At 38.3% G+C, this 20109-nt stretch overlaps 3 protein-coding genes across 4 annotated transcripts; 1 reads left to right on the top strand and 2 right to left on the bottom strand.

The window, feature by feature from the left end:
• Positions 1–664: 664 nt before the first annotated feature.
• On the bottom strand, positions 665–9369 carry dcaf13 (ddb1 and cul4 associated factor 13). Its single transcript, XM_060861970.1, has 11 exons — positions 9146–9369; positions 8420–8619; positions 8121–8228; positions 7892–7981; positions 7493–7648; positions 6845–6922; positions 6675–6757; positions 6396–6560; positions 5515–5650; positions 2989–3152; positions 665–1075 (listed from the first exon to the last, which is right to left on the bottom strand). The coding sequence occupies exons 1-11, from the start codon at positions 9213–9215 to the stop codon at positions 988–990; spliced, it is 1338 nt and encodes a 445-aa protein (XP_060717953.1). The 5' UTR covers positions 9216–9369; the 3' UTR covers positions 665–987.
• A 1724-nt stretch (positions 9370–11093) lies between these two features.
• On the top strand, positions 11094–16076 carry zgc:101716 (uncharacterized protein LOC492784 homolog). 2 transcript variants are annotated; one of them, XM_060861838.1, is made up of 6 exons: positions 11094–11290; positions 12350–12445; positions 12522–12665; positions 13513–13811; positions 14523–14604; positions 15793–16076. In XM_060861838.1, exons 1-6 carry the CDS (start codon positions 11183–11185, stop codon positions 15967–15969), a joined length of 906 nt encoding a protein of 301 aa, XP_060717821.1. In that variant the 5' UTR covers positions 11094–11182; the 3' UTR covers positions 15970–16076. The 2 variants fall into 2 exon arrangements, with proteins under 2 accessions (XP_060717821.1, XP_060717820.1); XM_060861837.1 differs by having other exon boundaries at positions 11095–11290; positions 14472–14604.
• A 382-nt stretch (positions 16077–16458) lies between these two features.
• zmp:0000000951 (uncharacterized) lies at positions 16459–18995 on the bottom strand. The gene is made up of 2 exons (XM_060861836.1): positions 18013–18995; positions 16459–17894 (listed from the first exon to the last, which is right to left on the bottom strand). The coding sequence occupies exons 1-2, from the start codon at positions 18861–18863 to the stop codon at positions 17126–17128; spliced, it is 1620 nt and encodes a 539-aa protein (XP_060717819.1). The 5' UTR covers positions 18864–18995; the 3' UTR covers positions 16459–17125.
• Between the last annotated feature and the right edge of the window lie 1114 nt (positions 18996–20109).

Here is a 20109-nt window from a genome sequence, read left to right as displayed (position 1 = left end):
CAAAAACACAGCGAATTATAATTCTATCTGTACACCAAAGCAACAGTAAGAAAACTGGTTGATTTAATAATTATTAGATTCAGATTATTAACTAGTTAATAGTTAATAATTAGCAGCTCATTGATTTTTTTCCCTTAATCAAATCACCAACTTTCCCACCCACTCACTACACCAAATCTCATGAATTCACAGCAAAATGGACCTATATTAAGCTAAAATAAAAAAACATGAATCTTGTACACCCCATGTCACGTCCTCTCCTATACGAATTATTTTTCTAAGTAAATATTTAAACTTATCACTATTCAAGAAAATTTAGCTTTCAGTTGTCTCCTACATTATTGAAGAAAGGAGTCGAAAATCATTATTACCATAGGTGTTACTTAAACTGTCCAGTATTTGAACTGAAACAACATATATGGTGAACAATAACAGTATTAAATTATACTAACAATTAAAATAAAGGCAGACTCTGAGTTGGGATTATAGATAAAGCTACAGAGAATGAAATGATTGGATTAACAGACTAAGGACTGAGCCGGTCTTTTATAAAGAGATAAGATCGTCTCAGCGGTAAGACAATTAAGTATCAGGGAAAAAAAAAAAAAACACACAGAACTGAGGGAAAAAAACTGAGATGTACAAAAAGAAGTCTCGAAGCAAATTATTACATAGTCAACATTTTATTACATGTGAGCATAAATTCATGCTGAGAGGAAAACATAAATATGTTCAATAATAAAAATAATGATATAGATCAGTAAAGATCTATAAAGAATTCCTGATCATATTCTGATGAATATCATGCATGACCGCTGCAGCTGATCCTGACAGCGTCTACCACAAATGTAGACTCACTGAAGCAGCTGTAATTACTGAAAATGTCTCAGAATGGCAACTCAGCAGAGCTGTTTGGGGTTTGCTAATCTCTTTATATATGAATGTCTGTATGTGTGTGTGATTGAAGCTCCTCTAGGCAGTGACGTGTTATTCCACTACAGTCACCACATGTTTCTCCTTCTCGGTCACCAAGGGAACGGAGCCTGGCTTGCTGTGTTTGCGTACGTTTTGTTCCCTGAAAAAAAGAGCGAGAGAAAGAGAGCGAGAAAGAGACAAAGAGAGATGGGACAATGAGAATGATGCATGACTCAAACAGACGCTCATTTTCTCCTTAGCACAGGTGAGTCAAACAGCACAAACACACTCATATAGCACTACTATAGGACTAACTATTTTTTTGGCATGGACTGAAGTATATGTAAGCTATCACACACGTACAGAAAGATCACAGAAATCCTTGTCTCTATGGAGATCTAATGAATCGCTATCAGAACGCCAATGGACACGAAACCAACCCTGGGAAATATTTTACTATTGCTGATTTGGCTACATTTTATTTGGCAACAAATATTTGCTATGAAATTTTTTTTAAGAGAAGCTGAAAAAAATTAATGCTGCCAACAGCGACCATTATTAAAAGCTTATGATTCATAGAGTTTCTTATTAATTGCACCGTTCTCAAATTGTCATGTGCAATTTTCACTTTCAGCCTTAGTGGTGCTTGCATTTGGCATTCAGAAAAATGAGAGCTGGCAAAGGCTTTCACTGTTCCCCTGCAAGCTCAGAGGGAGCCGGAATAGCCTGGCATGCAGCTAGGAGATCCGCGATGGAACTTTCTGCTGCTGGAGCTCCTGTGCCAAAGTGGTGTGTGCCAAAGTGTATAAAACACTACTACTTGAATACTAAGCCTAGTGTAGGAATAACCATTATGGCTGCAAAATATGGACAAAAGTAATTTTATATCATTACAGATAAAATAAATAGATAGATTGATAGATAGGACTGATGTCAATTTAAGGACACCGATAAAGGATGAATAACAAATAAGTCAGCACAGTGCTTAAAATCCTGCAAATGCTAGTCAAGAGCTTTAGCTAATGTTCACAACAAACATCACAATGAAAAAAGTGATCTCGGTGACTGTGACATAGGGCATGGGGTTTTGATTTGATGGTTTTAAACACTGCTGGCTTTTGGGAGTTTCACAACTTTCTAGTGTTTAGAAAGAATGGTTAAAAAAAAGAAAAAAGAAAAGAAACTCCTAGTGGCAGCCCTGCAGGCACAATGTTGCTGAAGAGAGTCTGCGTTGACAGCACTGCTACAGTAACTCAAATAACCACTCTTAGCAAACGTGGTAAGAAGAAAAGCATCTCAGAACGCACAAAAGATAAACCATAGGCAAAAAAAAGGAGATCTTGTTCATGCCTCATAAAAGTGGAAATTAGGTTCCACTCCTATGAGGCATGAACATAAATCTGAGGCTACAGATAGCACAGGCTCACAAAACCAGATAGCTGAAGACTGGAAAAATGTCACATGGTCTGATTTCAAGCAGATGGTACGGTCACAATCTGGCATCAACGGCATGGTGGTGGTGTGATAGTGTGGGAAATGTTTTCTTGGCACACACTGAGCCCCTGTAGGACTAACTGAGCATTGCGTAAATGCCATATCCTATCTGAGTAACGTTTGACAACATGCATTGCTTCACCACCACAATTTAAACATCTTTAGTCTCTACTTTCACCATAATTACTGTGAGGAATCATTTTAAACTGGATCCATGAACAAGATAGTGAGTTTATTGAAACACTGGGCTTTCTCAGACACTAGATCCAAATCCAATCGAGCACCTTTTAAATTGGATAGAACGGGAGATTTGCAGCATGAATGTGCAGCGATTCTATTTGACGCAGCCGACATGGATGAGAATCTCAAAGGAGCGTTCCTGACACCTTGCAATCCATGCCATGAAGAACAGAGGCTGTTCTGAGAGCAAACACGGGCCCTGCTGAGTATCAGTATGGTGTTCCTAGTAAAGCAGCTGGTTGGTGTATATTAAAGAGTCCTTTGCTTCATGGAATGAAACAATATTTAATCAAACTTATTAAATCAGTAAACAGCTAGAAAGAGGCTGAGTTCACTTACTTCCTGCGTCTTGCCTCCTTCATCTCCAGCATCTCCCGTTTCTGTTTGTAGATGTCTCTGGGCAGATGGCGATGGCGAGCGATGCGCTTCACTTGCGGGTGGTGTTGGAACTTCTCCTTCAGCTTCTGGTTGTAGTAAATGGTGGCCTTCTCTCTAGATGTGAGCTGTGGAAGGACAAACAGCAGTGAGCCAAGATTTCGGTTCATTACTAAGAAATATATTTTTGCCTAGGTGCTAACAATAAAGGATGCTTCTGGCAAACAATTGACCGGCTGAGATTAAAAACTTTCCAAAAACTACTACTAACATTTTTAACTCATTAATGATTATTAAGTGTCATTTATTTGTATTACATCCGAAAAATAAATAAATAAACCCACTAAGACACCCTTTCTAAAGGCAGCAGGATCACCACCTTTGTCTCCTTTCTGTCAGCGTCCAACAAACCCGTGTTCTCGCTTCCAGTCTAAGTGCCCCTCAGCTGAAAGCTTTCATTCTAATTAAAAGCAACGATTTCCTTACCCCGACCAAACACAATTTATTTAAAGATAATAGCTGCTGATGCCAAAGAGCAGCTCTGCTTCACTCGACAAAAACAAGAGGCCTGTTAAACCTTAATTACACTGTTCTTAATGACGAGCATGTGAAGCCTGTATAAACTAGAGCACTGATATTAACCCCTGCAATGGTTAGGATTCAGTGCAGGGAAACTGCTTCTCTGACTCAGATATAAAAGACGATGACACTGTTTATCTGTTGGTAGAATCAATATTAAAATACAAAAACAACAATTAGACAAGGAAGAAAAAGGCAAAAAAATGTAGCATGCTGTCCCGTACATGGTGCGTATCGAACAGAGGGAAGGGGTGGGTGGAGTTGTTATGTATTAGGAATATTCTGTACGTTGGAATATAAGCACAATATTCAGGAGGTATAAGCACGATATTCAGGAGGTATATGCTTTTTATAGGCAGACTAAGAACATTGTATGCATAGTTTCCATAAATATATATCATTATATTGAGGGTATATATACACTTATATTGCCAAAAGTTTTGGGACTTCAGACTTTACATGTAAACGTAATGTAATGACTCTTCTGGGAAGGCTTTCCACAAGGTTTAGGAGTGTGTGTATTGGAATTTTTGACCATTCCTCTAGAAGCACATTTGCAAGGTCAGGCACTGACACTGGACGAGAAGGTCTGGCTTACAGTCTCCATTCTGATTCATCCCAAACGTTGTTGAGATCAGGACTCTGTTCGGGCCAGTAAAGTTCCTCCATACAAAACTCTTTATGGACATTGCTTTGTGCACTTGTGTGAAGTCATGTTGGAACAGGGAAGGGCCATGCGCAAACTGTGCCCACAATTTGGGAGAATTAAATTGTCCAAAATGTCTTGGTATGCTGAAACATTAAGAGTTCCTTTCACTGGAACTATGGGGCTCAAGTCCAACCGCTGAAAAACAACCCCACAGCATAATCCCTCCTCCACCAAACTCTACACTTGCATAATGCAGTCTGGCAAGTATTGTTCTCTCATTTTAGAGAAAGAACTGCTTTTTGTTAAAAATCACACAAGTCACATGATTTCCCAACAATGCACCTCATCCACAGAAAAACTGGTGAGGTCTGAGGCTTGATTCAGCATCTCTTCTGCTTTTAATTAAAGCCCTCTTGATTGTTTGATGCTTCATTATTGTTCACGAAGCGGCTTTGCTTTAAGTGATTGGATGATTTAAAGTGCTGAGAGACGCAATGCTTAACTCCGGTGAGAATAAATCTCAGCTAATTTAACATATATATTGCTGTGATGAGCCAAAGACAAGAACCAATAAGGTTAAAGAAGGATGGAGATACGTTTAGAATGAATATGGGACTCAAATGTGTTTCGTCAATATGAAATTTCATACAATATAAATGCCAGAAATGACATAACTAGAAATACACTAAATATTGTGACAGAATTAGTGTGAAAAATTGTGCTGATTACGTGCAGTTTCTCTCTGTATCATCTTTTTTTTTATACCTGTGCAGATCTGGGAAATTGATTTCTGATTTTTAGTGTTCATTCTGTTATCTGCATCATAAAATCGCATTACAGCACTTTGACGAGAGAAACCAGGTCCTTTCTTGGCAAAGCCTAAACAGCAGCCACGCTGCCATAAAGCCACTTATTGAAAGTGATGCCGTTTCTTATTGCACATTATTCTAAGTGCTTTGCAGCAGCCGCTACTGTCGATCCCGGCAAGTTTCGATTTAAAAAATAAATAAATATATAAAACTGGCATTCGAGCCACGGCCAAGAAAATCCGTGGATCAGATCCAATCACGTGCTGTAGAACAGTTCACGCGGTTAAATTCATGTGCTCTGTCAAACAAGAGCCAAGTCATCACAAGATTAACAGCTTGGAAACTGCAGGGAGAAATATCAAAATCATTTTCTTGAGCACCACAAACTGCTGTGAATTAAAGTTAATACAGCAGATTGCTCCTCATTTGATGCTCGGAACTAAAAGCGCTCACCACTCCGAGTTTCTCCGAGGCGTTGGCCTTCCAGATGCGGATGTTCATCTCGTCTGAGCCGCTCAGGATGTATTTGTTGTCCAGTGACCATCTCACACAGATGACGTGCTGCATGCGCTTGGTGTGATACACCTCCCTGTTAAAAAACAGCAACATCATTAAGTGAAAACACTATCAATACACCGAGCAGGAGAAAGAGCAGGCTGCACCCACTGGGCCCCTGAGCAAGGCCCTTAACCCTCAATTGCCCAGTTGTATAAAAATGAGATCAAATGTAAGTTGCTCTGGATAAGGGCATCTCCTAAATGCTGGAAATGTAAATGTAAACACTCAGGCTGCTAAAAAATTTGAGAAAATTAAGTAATTAAAAAGTTTGAGACTCGCATACACATGTACAGGACACAGTCGATATAGCCGTCGTGCTGAGATATACTATTGCTGCACCGACTGATTAAATTATTTGATTAAAGTAAATGCTAAAATAAACAAAATCTGAAAAAAAATACATTTAGAGTAGCTTATTCAAATTTACACCTACCAGCACAGCAACATTCTATTAAAGCAACAATTCTGCAATTCTTCTTTATTTATCAAGATATTTTTCCTCCTTCTATCCTGACTCTGTCAAAATTTGCACTTTACTGTTGTCTGTTGCACGGCCCTGACAATGAAGACTCCTTCCATAAATGTAATGTAAGTAAGCCTCTCTATACAGAAAGGTTCACCACATTATTGATTATATACATCTTTTTTTTTTTTGTTTAAGTCTCAACAAAATGAGAAACCTTACACACCCTGCCTGAGCTGCTGTTACAGAAACATAACCATCATCATTTCCACACAGCTAATAGATTGTAGGAGGTCTGATTCTCCTCATTTACCTGCTGTGACCACTGTGTTTGGGAAAGATGCGAACCGTCTTGTCAAAACTAGCTGACACAAACTCTGTCCCCGTGGGCGAGTAATCAACGTCCAGCACAGCAGATACATGGTCCATGTGCACGGTACGTGGTGTGTCCAGACGCCTCATGTCATAGGTGTACAGACTAAACACAAAGAAATTAAAAATTGCTTAGTCAGTTGAATTACTGTCGGTGCTGGTGCTTCCTCTACGTTTCATTCGTTATCTTCACATCAGCACCAAAGGTCACGTGACTCACTTATAGTCCTCGTTGGCGCATGTGAAATTATACGCCTCCATGGGGTTCCAGCAAAGTGTGTTACTTCGCAACTGCATTACAACCTGAAATAGAGGACAGGGTTGTCATGATCAATATAACAAAAGAGAAAAAACCCTTAGTGTCAGTGAATCCTAAGGCTATATTAATACCTTTTTCAGTGGAGCCGACTCTCTCATGTCGTACAGTATGATACTTCTGTCTGAGGCACAGCTGGCAAGGAGTTCTGTCTGCAAAACCATTCACAATGTTAGCACTGTTATCATATCTTCAAGCACCATAGTATATATTCATGTTGACTTAAATGTCTGTAACTCTGGTAGCTGTTTAATGTTGAAACACTCTCACTATTTGCTCTAGCACATTATTGTTCAACAGGGGACTGGCAGGAAAATATCAAACGTACCTCCTGTAAACTATCAACTTATGCTTTATGTGCTTGAATGTAAGAAAAGGTAATAAATGTTTAAAGATGTTAATAAACAAATGCGAGTAAATTGTGAAGTTACTAAGGCCACACTGGCATTATTGTGAGCCTGTAAAATGTAGTTAATTAAGCATTTTATATTTTGTAATATATTTGAAGTTCATCTAGTCAATAAAATGATTATGATGTACGTAAATGATATTCAATTAAACTACAGTTTCGGTCTCAGCCTCTACCTCACTTGTGTTTAGTCTTTACCAGTTTTTTTAAAGACATTTTCCTGGGTCAATACACTGGGTGATGCATTTTGGCACATCTCAGACTAAATGAGGTGTTACATAAATTTTCATAAAAGGCATGTGTGTGATCTCACCTCTACAGGGTTATAGCGAACACAGCTGAAGCTGTCCACCCCCCAGCTGAAGGAGCGAATGGGGCTGCTCCTCTGTTCGTCCCAGATGTCCACAGTCTGGCCACATGTTGCAAAAGTGCCTTCAGTCTGGTGATGGTCAATGCCCGTGAACACAGCCTACAACATGAAGAAAAATACCGCACGAGTCAATAAATTTACGGTATTTGGCAGATGCGTTTATCCAGAGCGACGTACAAAAGTGCTTTGAAGTCTCTATCGATAAATACATTAACCCTGGATCACTAATTTACAGACGTAGATTAGGTACATTAACCTAAAAATCTGTTCAGGTAACACGTGTCCCAAACAACGTATGACAACATATGTCTTTGTTAAAAAAAAAAAAATTAAATAACGTACCTTCCCAAGTATAGTGGCCAATGGTACCTCACGCACCCCATAACCAGGAGCCTCCATGTTCCATTGCTTAATGGTCTTATCATCCCCTACCTGCAACAGGAAACATAGAATAAAAGTTCTTGCACCATACAGAACAAATTAGGCTGGCGTTTATCAGAAAACAGAAAAGCTGCATATACATGCATGTTCTAACATGCATATACAATGCCAGAAAAACGTGTTGATGTACCGTGAAAAACGAAGTTCCACAGAAGCGCGAACACATTCCTCTGACGAAGCCTTCGTGAGCTTGGATCGTCCGCAGACATTCCCGCTTGCTCAGGTTCCAAATTTTTACCTGTTAGAAACCAAAGCATGGGCAATGAGAGAGATGTTCACCAAACCATGTAGAAGTAATAGAGATTGAAATTAAGTACGTGAGCAATTTGAAAGCTCATTGGACGTTTTTGAAAATCACATGGTGATTATAAAGATTAACCTGCAAGTCATTCAGGTGGGAATTTTTCCTTCAAAGTAATATTAGTATACCTGTCCATCGCAAGCTCCAGACAACAAAGTAGAGATACTCTTGGCATGCTTGGCAATGCAGTTGATGCCATCTCTGTGGCCATCCAGTGACGCCACGAAAGGCTTCGCAAATATCCGATCGAGTTTAGTGGCATTCAGGGCTCGTGTGTACTCCCTGGGCACCTCAAAGGGATGAAGAGTAGGATCATAATTCCTGGGAACTTTAAAAAAAAAAACACACACACAAAACATAAAATTGAAATAGTCAATTAACAAATGGACGGAATTAAAAAATACGGTAAGAGTCTCCAGTGTCAGAGTTTCATCAAACCACTGAACCAGACAGTTTTGCAGATTTGCAGTGTCTGATTTATTTACATGACTTGTTATGTTCAAGAGAAATGAAAAAAGGAAAGTTTTTGTAGCTGCTAAGGTGGAGAAGAGAACAGGATTTTAAAAAAATGTAACATAAAATAGAAGATGAACAATACATTACAGAACTAGGGTTAATTAGACTTAATTCCTTACATAATTCACTAAATGCTAACGTTGTATTAAGGCCTATGTAGGTCACCTACAGAGTGACTACTAAGCTTTTTGGGTTCAGCCCTTTAGCAACATTAGCTTAGCATAAGCAACATTAGCTTAGCATAAGCAACATTAGCTTAGCATAAGCAACATTAGCTTAGCATAAGCAACATTAGCTTAGCATAAGCAACATTAGCTTAGCATAAGCAGTCCACTCACCACGTTGTATATCTTTAGAAGTTTCTCGAACATAATCATCCGGGTTCCGAGAAAGCACTTTCACCTTCATAACGCTTTTATAAAGTCTTTATTGAACGTCTATTCGCTTAATTATTTAAACAGCGAACGATTAAATAGTTAAATAAAACAACTACGAGACAAACATGCGTGTTTACGTGCTGCTAATGTTGCACCTGGTCACGTGACGCCCCAAATGCATTGTGGTATCGACCGAGTGACAACGTGACATTACTGCCCCCTGGTGTTGGAGTCGCGGAAATGCTTTATGTTTACAAATGAATATAAAGGTTTGAATCATACAATGCGAGTGAAAATCTACCTTAACTCAGTGGTGCTCTTCTGTTTAATCAATGCATAATGCACATACACATCTGTAAATTACTGTTTATAGCAATAGCCATTTATTTTGTTACATCCTTCTGTAAATTTCAGTTATAATTATAGCCAGCTGTATATTATGTTCATAGTACACACACATCTGTAAATCACTTCATATTACCATTTTATTTAACTTATTTAACTTATCGAAGTCTTGTAAAAACTGTATATCCTGCACTTGCTGCTATTGCACTCTGGTTAGACCTAAACTGCATTTCGTTGCCTTGTACTTGTACATGTGTAATGACAATAAAGTTGAATCTAATCTAATCTAATCTAATCATAAATATTGTATGTTTACTCTAAAAAAAATCTTCATTTTGTGTCACTGTGATGTTGGGAGTTCAGTTGAATGTGTGTTTCACACACACACACACACACACACACACACACACACACACACATATATATATATATATATATATATATATATATATATATATATATATATATATATATATATATATATATATATAAATTAATTATTAAAAAAAATCATATTGTGACATACTTTATCATAATACTCAATTATAGCATATTATTGGTCAGCCCTAATACAAGGATAGAAGGGCTGAAAAAAAGACAAACTAAATAAAACCCCATATTTATATCATGCTCATTATATGTTAATAAACTAAATCACAAAAACTTTTTGGACACCTGACCATCCACTCATATATGGTTTCTGAACATCATATTCCAGATTTGGTTCATCTTTGCTATAGTAATAAAATTGTTTTTCAACAATGTCCACACATCTCTGCACTGCCATAGCCTTTATATTTCTCTATATATTACATGCTGTAGATACTGTATGTTAACATCTATACCTATATATATTACATGCTGTACATATGTTTACATATATATCTGCACAACATCTATCTATCTATCTATCTATCTATCTATCTATCTATCTATCTATCTATCTATCTATCTATCTATCTATCTATCCATTTTTCTTTCCACTACATTAGATCAGCAGTTCTTGGTTAATGTTGGTTAGGCAATGTGTCAGACAATGAGAAATGAGATTCAGTATGCATTTCAGTTCATAACAAAGATGTTCATTGGGGTTGAGGTCAGGGATCTGTGCAGGCCATTTAAACCTCGACAATCTTTGTCTTAATGAGTTCTTCATGAGGTCGCTTTGTTCACAGAGGCACTGTCAAGCCAGAACAGATGTGGACCCTTTAGTTCCAGTAAAGAGAAATTGTAAATCTACAGAGATATTCTATACACAAAAATATTCTATGCTATTGTGTGTTTCCAACTTTGCAGCAGTTTAAGGAAGAACCAGCTTTGGCTTACTATTACACCCATATAGGAGGGTAAGATGTGTATGTTATTTTGTATGAAAATGTTATATTTCATATATTTAATGTATATATGTATTAATGCGTATATAAATGTCAATGTCATACATTTTAAATATGTATCTAAGACACAGTAAAGTTACATGCATTCTTTGTAAAATATTCTGCATTCCTTTTCACCGTGGAGTCCAATAGAGGGCGCTGTGACCAACTGAACGGTTGTACAGTCACGTTAAAACTGTCTGTGAAGAAGAAGCGCCATCTAAGGCACGCAGGCAGGCAGTAAACACAAGCCATGTAATTTTACTGTTTTTTTTACATAATGGAAGTTTTCGGGAGCAACTTTGATGACTCAGTATTTGAAGAATCGCGAAACAGAGATTTATCTACAGATCTTCCGACATACACTCCTAAAACCTGCGAGCCAGAGGTGAGCAGCTGCATCGTATAGAGCAGATTTTACTGAAACAAGTCAAACAGCATCATAACAACAATCTAAAACAAATGGTTTATATCCGCTGTTTGATGCGATGACTATCCCTTTAATATGTGGGGACAGTGATGACTATCCCTTTAATATGTGGGGACAGTGATGACTATCCCTTTAATATATGGGTACAGTGATGACTATCCCTTTAATATTTGGGCACAGTGATGTCTATCCCGGGTGGCACAGTGGCTTAGTGGTTAGCACGTTCGCCTCACACCTCCAGGGTTGGGGGTTCGATTCCCGCCTCCGCCTTGTGTGTGTGGAGTTTGCATGTTCTCCCCGTGCCTCGGGGGTTTCCTCCGGGTACTCCGGTTTTCTCCCCCGGTCCAAAGACATGCATGATAAGTTGACTGGCATCTCTGGAAAATTGTCCGTAGTGTGTGAATGAGTGAATGAGTGTGTGTGCCCTGCGATGGGTTGGCACTCCGTCCAGGGTGTATCCTGCCTTGATGCCCGATGACGCCTGAGATAGGCACAGGCTCCCCGTGACCCGAGGTAGTTCGGATAAGCGGTAGAAAATGAAAATGAACGATGATGTCTATCCCTTTAATATTTGGGCACAGTGATGACTATCCCTTTAATATGTGGGTACAGTGATGATTATCCCTTTAATATTTGGGCACAGTGATGACTATCCCTTTAATATGTGGGCACAGTGATGACTATCCCTTTAATATATGGTGGTAGCGATGATTTTTAATATTTGGGCACAGTGATGACTATCCCTTTACTTTTTGACGACAGTGTTGACTATTGAGAATTTTATTTAAGAGTTTTGGAAGACGTATCTGCTGTCACTGTGAGAGGTCAAACTGTAATTTTAAGTTCATCTGTCCTGTCTCAGTGTCTCAGTTAACAAGTCACACTGAATAGCCAGTGAATGTCTACATATAAATATAAATGTATCAGTTACTGACCACAGAAGGAAGCTAAATCTGTATTAATACATCCACTTATTTTATTTCCTGTGCATATTTCTTTTCTGTGTTTTTGCTCTAGTGGTTTTATCACTGTGAAAAATTCAAAGACGAGCTAGACGAACAGAAAACCATAAAGTTCCGGGCAGATCTGAAATATAGACAAAAACAATATCAGGTGAGTTGCTGATATGCAGATGAACAAATGAGTTTTATATCATGTGCATTTTTTATTTGTTGTATCTTCTTTTCAGGAAGCTATAAAGGAATACACAGCATGCCTTCTTCTGGTGCCTAATAACAATCTGTCTATGAAAAGAGATGTGTTGGAGGGAATGGCACGGTGCTACAGTCATCTAGGAAATAACAGACAGGCCCTAGAGATCTGTGAGAAACTGGTAGGCTACAGTATATCCTGCTTGAGTGATAAAGCGATCTTTTATAGGTACCGTGAAAACATTTAGCACGTTTTTAGCATATCGTCGCTGTCAGGCAGAATCCTCATATCTCCAAAACCGTTATTTTTCAGGAAATTAAAAAAACGCTGTACCTTATCTGCAGTGCACAGGGTTTAGTCCGCGTTGCAGTGGATTGTCTTGCGCTAAATTCCTGTCCTCAGACGAGCACCAGAACTAGCGGGGGTCAAGATTTTTTTTTTCTTTGAGCCCAGTGTTTTGAAGACGTTTACCTCAGAAGACGTGTTGATTCGTTGCGACTCTTCTTGAGGAGAAATATGTCGCGAAGCTCTCCCACGGAGTGAGGAAGAGGTGGACAGTTGAAGTGTCCAATGGAGTTATGAGGTTTGCGCTCAAGCTATTTTCAAGACTTTAGATTGGTTAATAACTTGTAAAAATAACAGATCCACGTGGGGACTGACCAATAGCATCGAAATGTGAAAAAATAGTAAAAAATAATACAAGGTTTCCGCCCGACAGCGACGATATTATTATCAGGGAGTCATCAGTAGAGCCTGTCTTTCCCCTGAGTTTACGTCGTCTTATTCCTTATAGTTGTAACCATCTTATGTTTTTCTTTTTCAATGCCTTACCTTTTGTCTTTTCTGTCTTCATTTGTAAAATAGTTGATTTTTATTAAAAAAAAGGATTCATTTATTTATTGTATTGTATTTTATTTAATTTTACATTATACCCTTTATGACTTGGTACCCAATTTCAGAAAAATGTCAGTTTGAAGGTTTATGTTAAACTTTTTCTGCTACTGATTCTGTATTTTGGCGTTTGACAGAGAAATGAGGTGACCAACACCTGCCACCTGACTTGCATCCTACACCTGGAACACAGCATCCACGAGAGCTGCGGAGACGTGAAGAGCGCAATCTCTTGTCTAAAACAGCTTTGCTCTATTCATCCATTCAACCCTTGGCACTGGATGAACCTGGCTATGAGCTATCAAAGACTGTTGGAAGCATCCACCTCTATTAAAGAGCTGAAAGAAACGTCACAGATGGCACAAGCCTTTATTCAGCAGCAGGAGGAGGAGACGGAGGTGCAGCTGAAGGCCTGCATGTGTTTTATTAGAACAAGGTCAGTTTGGTAGCATACATACATACACAGATAATATAATATTATTGTGTAGGTCTTCCTTGTAGTACAAAAATAGCTCTGACCTTTAGAGGTATGGACTCTGCAAGACCTCTGAAAGTGTGCTGTCATATCTGGCATCAAGATTTTAGCAGCAGATGCTTTAATGTGTGATGTGGGACCTCTATACATCAGACTTCTTTGTCCAGCACATTCCACAGATGCTTGATTGGGTTGAGATCTGGGGAATTTCTAGGCACATTGAAGTCTTTATTATATTCCTCAAACTATTCCTGTACATTTTTGGAGATGCTCTGACTCAGTAGTCTAGCCAGTTGACACTTATCAAAGTCACTCAGATTCTTACAATAGATTCTTACCATTTTTCCTGCTTCCACCACATCCACTTCAAGAACTGACTGTTCTCTTGCCTTCTAATGTATCCCACCCATTTATGGCTGTCAATATAATAAGATGATCACTGTTATTCACGTCACCTGTTAGTGGTTTTAATATGCCTGATGGTGAATTATGCCTGTGGTATTATGCCTGATTAGTGTAATATGCCTGATTATGCCTGATTAGTGTAATAATCACCAGTAACTCTCAATGTCAGTCGCAATAACCACATGCCATTTTGTCATCACTACCCTTGCTTTTAAGGCTGCTGATTGAAATCCTGAAAATTCAGCAGTTCTCGTTTGTCCTGGAAAGGAGCAGGAAAACCCTTCAGGCCATTGAGGCGTCACTGAAGAAGATGCAGCTCGAAGAGGAAACACTTCTACTCATTTCTGAGGTATGACAGTGACTATGACAGGAGTACATGTTTATAATGGGTGATGTAATATTCAGTGAGATTTGTAGAGAGTGTTGCATGTGTCCATCTTGGCAAAGAAGAATCATGAAATTCTCTCCTCAGCAAGGATTGTGTGAAAATAATAACAAAGAAAGCTGTCGTTTTAGTGAACAGCTGTGTTTGTAGATCACTAGCATTCATTTACTGTACATAGTTAAATTTAGCGGACTAGCACAACATATTCTTAGTTCAGGAAGTTAATGGAATTTGATAGCTGGTTAATTTCCAGTGAAAGGTTAGTGAACGCCCTTATGTTTGATCATATCTTATTGAATCTGATCTTCTGAAGTATTCTGGAAGTTTAGGATTTGAGTTACTGCCCAGAAAGTTCTACTGCATGTCCAAGCTTTTGTGGACACCTGACCATCTCACCCATATAAAGACCATCCCCAATTTTTTGCCACAAACTTTGAAGCACACAAGTGTACAGGATACCTTTCAGTGATGTAGCATTACAATTCCCCTTCACTGGAACACTGCAGGTAAGTATCTGAAATCTTCTGACACTGTCAGAACTTCATCTGAGAACAAACACGTAAGCAACGGCCATTAATTAGCTGTCAGTGACCATGTCAACCCAACAATCACAGAGCGACTACAGATTTTACCCTTTTATTCTAGAAATCTTTTAGGATTTTCAAAATTTGTCTTAGAAGACCAAATCATGGCCAAAATCACACAGTGTGAGATGAGCCCTGAACCTGTTGCATGACAATGCCCCTGTGCAGAAAATACTGTCCATGAAAACATGGATGGATGGATAGATAATTGGATTGATGGATGGATAATTGGATCTATGGATGGATGGAAAGATGGATAGATACTTGTATGGTATTTGCCTTACCCCACTAATGCTCTTGTTGCTGAATAAGACAATTAAGACACAAAAGTTGAGCCAGATAATGTAGGTATTGAAAAAACCGAATCAAAAGTATGATACAATTTCCTAATAATATAATACACAGTAATTAAAAACAGTCTAATATAAAATGGCACACATACACCACCATGAACAAGCAGTTCATGACATGAAACTAACAGTAAATACATACTTTCTAGTTTAATTATTATCACTATTATTACCATAAATGTAAATATGATTGAGCACTGTGTGTGTCGTAAATGCAGGTGATGGCCAAAGATTTGAACCCAGAGAAGATGCGTGAAGAGAAGCAGGATGGTGAAGGTTTATTGGGTCTGACCATTAAGGACTTTGAGAAAAGGTGGTGGAACAAAATACATGCCTCCATGCTGATGAAAGAGAATACAGATTTATCGAGTGATAAGGAAATGGAGACGGGGTGAACATCAAGGATTTTAATATAAAAATGGATTTGAATGTTGTAGGTTTTAATGGTATGGTGTTATAAAGAATGCTTTGTGATTTTACAAATAAAAATTTTAAATATTTACTATATGATCTGTAAATAATGTACAATTATGTGTATTGCATATTCATATATTGACAGAAAATGAAAAGCATTAATGAATTTCCTAGCAAATAACTTGTCTGGGACTGCAATGGCTGTGTTGTTTATGAATGCATGGCTTCAGTGGAAAAAGATGTGGCTTCTATGGAAGACGGCTGGTCTTTTTCCGGTTTTCTAGTTTTACAGCAAAGTAGTTCCAGTTAAAGCTAGATTACTTACAATACACCAGGAGGCCTGCTATTAAAGAAAAATAATCAATGATGGAGTGGAGTAGGTCAGAATTGATTATTATCCAAGTGTTGCATTCTTATCCCACCACAGTTTAACAACATGAACAATGTGTTTGTTAAAGGATTACACAATCTTCTTTTTAACCATTTATTGTTGCTTTTAATGTTGTGGAACATCTGTAAAACAAGTTAGTTCTTGTTATCATTTCCTCATCAGACTGTTTATAATTTTTCAAGCTAATAAGACAAAAATGCCTGCCAGGTTACAGAAAAGACACAATTCTCACCCACTAACCCAGGTGTGAAACTTACAGCTTTACTTCTAACTATTATAAAGTACTGGCTAGAGACTTTGTCCGAACGTTTTTTACAACTTTACAACATACTTTACAGTAAATTCCACACTTAAAAAAAAACTAAAATAATAATTCATGTCAAGTGTAAGATTTTGTGTAAGCTGTTACTAAAGAATTAAGTAAGTATTAGAATAAAAGCAATAACATAAACATGTGATTTGAATGGCAGACAATTCTAATGTTGCCAACAAGGAAGGGTGAAAAAAAAGGGCAGCACAGGGCAGCAAAACTCAAAACAGACACTCTTCTAACACCCAAGATTGACTAGTATTGCTGTGATTCACAAAGGAGAGAGAGAGAGTATGTCATCCCACTCACCTAGAGAGCATGTCCAACTATGTTCCATTGGCTTGTGATGTACCATGAATGAAACACCATGAAGCACCATCAATTTGGAGGAATACCTTAATTATACAGTGGTGAAAAGGTAACTCATTCCATGAAGTTAGTTTATTTTGCAATGGTCAGCCCTCTTCCAAAACACATCCTGCTCCAATAGATTTGTCAAATAATTAGCCAGAGCAACCTTCTTATGGTTTTCTAGTGCATCATTGAAAGTTCTTCTCATTTTGGGCAAATCCAGGGTATCTGGATGGAGTGCAGAGACTAGATAGACATTCTGTTTCAGACCTAGCTTATCCAAAATCTCCTCATTCCATCTCCTTACTTCTTCAACTAATTTCTCCTCAATCAAATCAGCCTTGGACAGGACAATATAGCAAGATTTTCCCTTCGACAAAAGGTGTTTCAACAGCTGGATGTACCCCAAATTGAGCCTCAGGGGTGAGACCACGAAGTAAACATCACAGGGAGGTATTGAAGGTATTGGAGGAACATGGTGTAATGTAAAGTTAGAAGAAGATGCCGTTGTAAAATCTTCTGTGTGTCCTAAGCCTGGGAGATCCCACAAAAGAACATTGTGGTATTCGGAGTATGGATATGTCACAGGCGTCTTTGTGGTTTCAAACACCCCAACTGGGGAAGCTCCCTTATCCCCATTCTTCAGGCCCAGGAAGGAGTTGAACAAGCTGGAGCTGCCACAACCCGTCTCTCCTAGTAGACCTACATCTAGCCGGAAGTGCTCCAGGGTGTTAAAAATGGAGAGCAGTTTGGAGGGTTGGTCGGTGAGATCCTGGGATTGAAACACCACAGAAATTCTGTCTAGGTCTTCCTGGCTCATCTTGCTGTTTTTAAAAGCAGGGTTTTCCAGGGATCTGGGGAGTATTGACAATCCATACATAAATTTAGAGTTGTGGGACACAGACATTCAAAGCTATTCCAGACAATATGACTTAGCTAAAGTAATTTTATGTTTACAGATTGACTACTTACCCTCTATGTTCACTTGTAAGATCCACCAAAAACTTAGTGAATGCCTTCTTGCGCAGTTGAGGTATAGCTTTCACCAGAACTTCTGCAATCTCCTCCAGCTCCCAAAGCTTAATACCCAAAGGAAAAGGACCTTGGGATGTCTGTTGGTGCTTTGTATTCTCGGCCGATTCAAATTCCACCTTGTGTTTCTTCTGAAACTCCACAGTGCGAGCTCTCATTCGTTCCCATGCACAGGTCTTGCAGGGTCCATCCAGCTTTTCACGGACAAGATCCATTTCTTGTTCAGCTTTAACCAGATACAAGGACTTGTTCTTCTCACATTGCTCCATGGTGAGCCTCATATGGTCCTCCTGGTGCAACTCTGTTGTGAGGACAACCAGTATATCATAGCTGTCCTGAGAGGGACTAGAACATCTCTGTACTGTAAAAACGCGGACATTGGGAATTTGAGGGTGGAAAAGCACTTCAGAAGAGCCAGGACTGTCTTCTGCAAAGTTATCTGTAAATTTCATGAGGGATTTTTTTTCAACACAGACCTTAACAGATGGCTTAATGCTTGATCCATCATCTTCCTCATCTTCATCCTCTTGCTCATCACTGTCTTCATATACATCTGTTTCTTCTTCTTCTTCTTCTTCTTCTTCTTCCTGTTTCTCTTTTAATCCACAGACAACAGAAGCAAGCCTTGCATTTGCTGATTTTGTACCTCCAGTGACAGCTATATCTAATGGGAAATGTTCATAAAGTTCCAGTGCTGTCACAAGCCTATCCTTAAACCCAGATGACTGCCAGGAAAATCTCCATTGAGCCAACACAGATTTTATCTGATCTTCTGGAAGTTTTCTTTCCATTTCCTCTTGGAAAACACTGCAAAATTTCAGAACTGGAACCAATCCACCACAAATATCTATCAATATTGCGTTTACCAAAAGAAAAAAATGCTGTCAAGAGTTTTTAACACTCACTGAAGCAGGTAAAATGTATCTTACCTTCACATGGAGGCAAAAAATATGACTGTAACATAATGCAGGTGAGTCAAAGTGCAACGCAAGATATCACACTTGGTCAATATGTTTTTGGCACTTATTCAATGCAAACGCTTTTAAGGGCGTTTACTTGGTATGCATAATTACTCTCAGCAAACAAAATTAAGACATGGAGTAGTGTGTTGACACAATACACATAGAACTTTAGCTTAACCTTTCCTCTGGTTACTTTTTAACTTACTTATGTGAGAATAATATTGGAGAGTGTAATATTCAGAGCAAAGCAAAGAATATACTTGATTTTAAGTATTCTACTTCATTTATTTATAGGGTGTGTTTCTAGTGTCTTTGGGTATATGCTCTGGATCCACCACAGCCCTGACCTGAAATAATGATTTACAGAAAATGAACAAAAGAACAAACGAACGAACAAACAAACAAATTATTGAAAGAGTCAATATATAAATGCAGAAATGCACTATTCAATTCACTTCAATTCAAATTTATTGCATAGCACTTTTAACAGTGGATAAAAGTTTATTATACAAAGATTAATATTATGCAAAAATCCAAGATTAATATTAGACTTATATTTAAATGTGTTTGTATTTATCCCCAATGAACAAGCCTGAGGTGACTGTGGTGAGGAAAAACTCCCTTAGATGGAAGAGGAAGAAACGTTGAGAGGAACCAGACTCAAAAGGGAATCTTTAATTGGGTGACACTGGAGGGTGTGATTATAAATATACAGTCCAACAAATTGTGTATTGATCAGGAGGTTTTTGTCCTCAAAGACACATGAAAGAGATATTGTATGTCTTAAATCTACATTTAAACTAGGAAAGTGTGTCTGAGCCGCAAACACTATCAGGAAGGCTATTCCAAAGTTTGGGAGCTAAATACAAAAATGCTTTAGACCCTTGTACGAAGTAGCAGCAATTTGTAATCAATTCTAAACTTAACAGGTAGCCAGTGTAGAGATGATAAAATTGGGGTTATATTGTCATATTTTCTCAACCTGGTAAGAACTCTGGCAGCTGCATTTTGGACTAACTGTAGCCTATTTATTAAAGATGCAGGACAACCACCTAGTAATGCATTACAATAGTCC

The sequence above is a fragment of the Tachysurus vachellii genome, chromosome 25 (assembly GCF_030014155.1).
Source record: "Tachysurus vachellii isolate PV-2020 chromosome 25, HZAU_Pvac_v1, whole genome shotgun sequence".
NCBI lineage: Eukaryota > Metazoa > Chordata > Actinopteri > Siluriformes > Bagridae > Tachysurus > Tachysurus vachellii.
This window is presented reverse-complemented; position numbering and strand designations above follow the sequence as displayed.

What these genes read in the sequence shown, in the direction of transcription:
- dcaf13 (XM_060861970.1), bottom strand. Translation starts at nt 9,215, where the DNA reads ATGAAGGTGAAAGTGCTTTCTCGGAACCCGGATGATTATGTTCGAGAA. An exon ending in CTGGAGCTTGCGATGGACAG is followed by an intron (nt 8,229 to 8,419) that starts GTATACTAATAT and finishes GGTTTCTAACAG; the next exon opens with GTAAAAATTTGGAACCTGAG. An exon ending in CCTCGGAGAAACTCGGAGTG is followed by an intron (nt 3,153 to 5,514) that starts GTGAGCGCTTTT and finishes GTCCTTCCACAG; the next exon opens with CTCACATCTAGAGAGAAGGC.
- zgc:101716 (XM_060861837.1), top strand. Translation starts at nt 11,183, where the DNA reads ATGGAAGTTTTCGGGAGCAACTTTGATGACTCAGTATTTGAAGAATCG. An exon ending in CTAAAACCTGCGAGCCAGAG is followed by an intron (nt 11,291 to 12,349) that starts GTGAGCAGCTGC and finishes TTTTTGCTCTAG; the next exon opens with TGGTTTTATCACTGTGAAAA. An exon ending in ATGTGTTTTATTAGAACAAG is followed by an intron (nt 13,812 to 14,471) that starts GTCAGTTTGGTA and finishes CTTGCTTTTAAG; the next exon opens with GCTGCTGATTGAAATCCTGA.
- zmp:0000000951 (XM_060861836.1), bottom strand. Translation starts at nt 18,863, where the DNA reads ATGGAAAGAAAACTTCCAGAAGATCAGATAAAATCTGTGTTGGCTCAA. An exon ending in CTTACAAGTGAACATAGAGG is followed by an intron (nt 17,895 to 18,012) that starts GTAAGTAGTCAA and finishes AATACTCCCCAG; the next exon opens with ATCCCTGGAAAACCCTGCTT.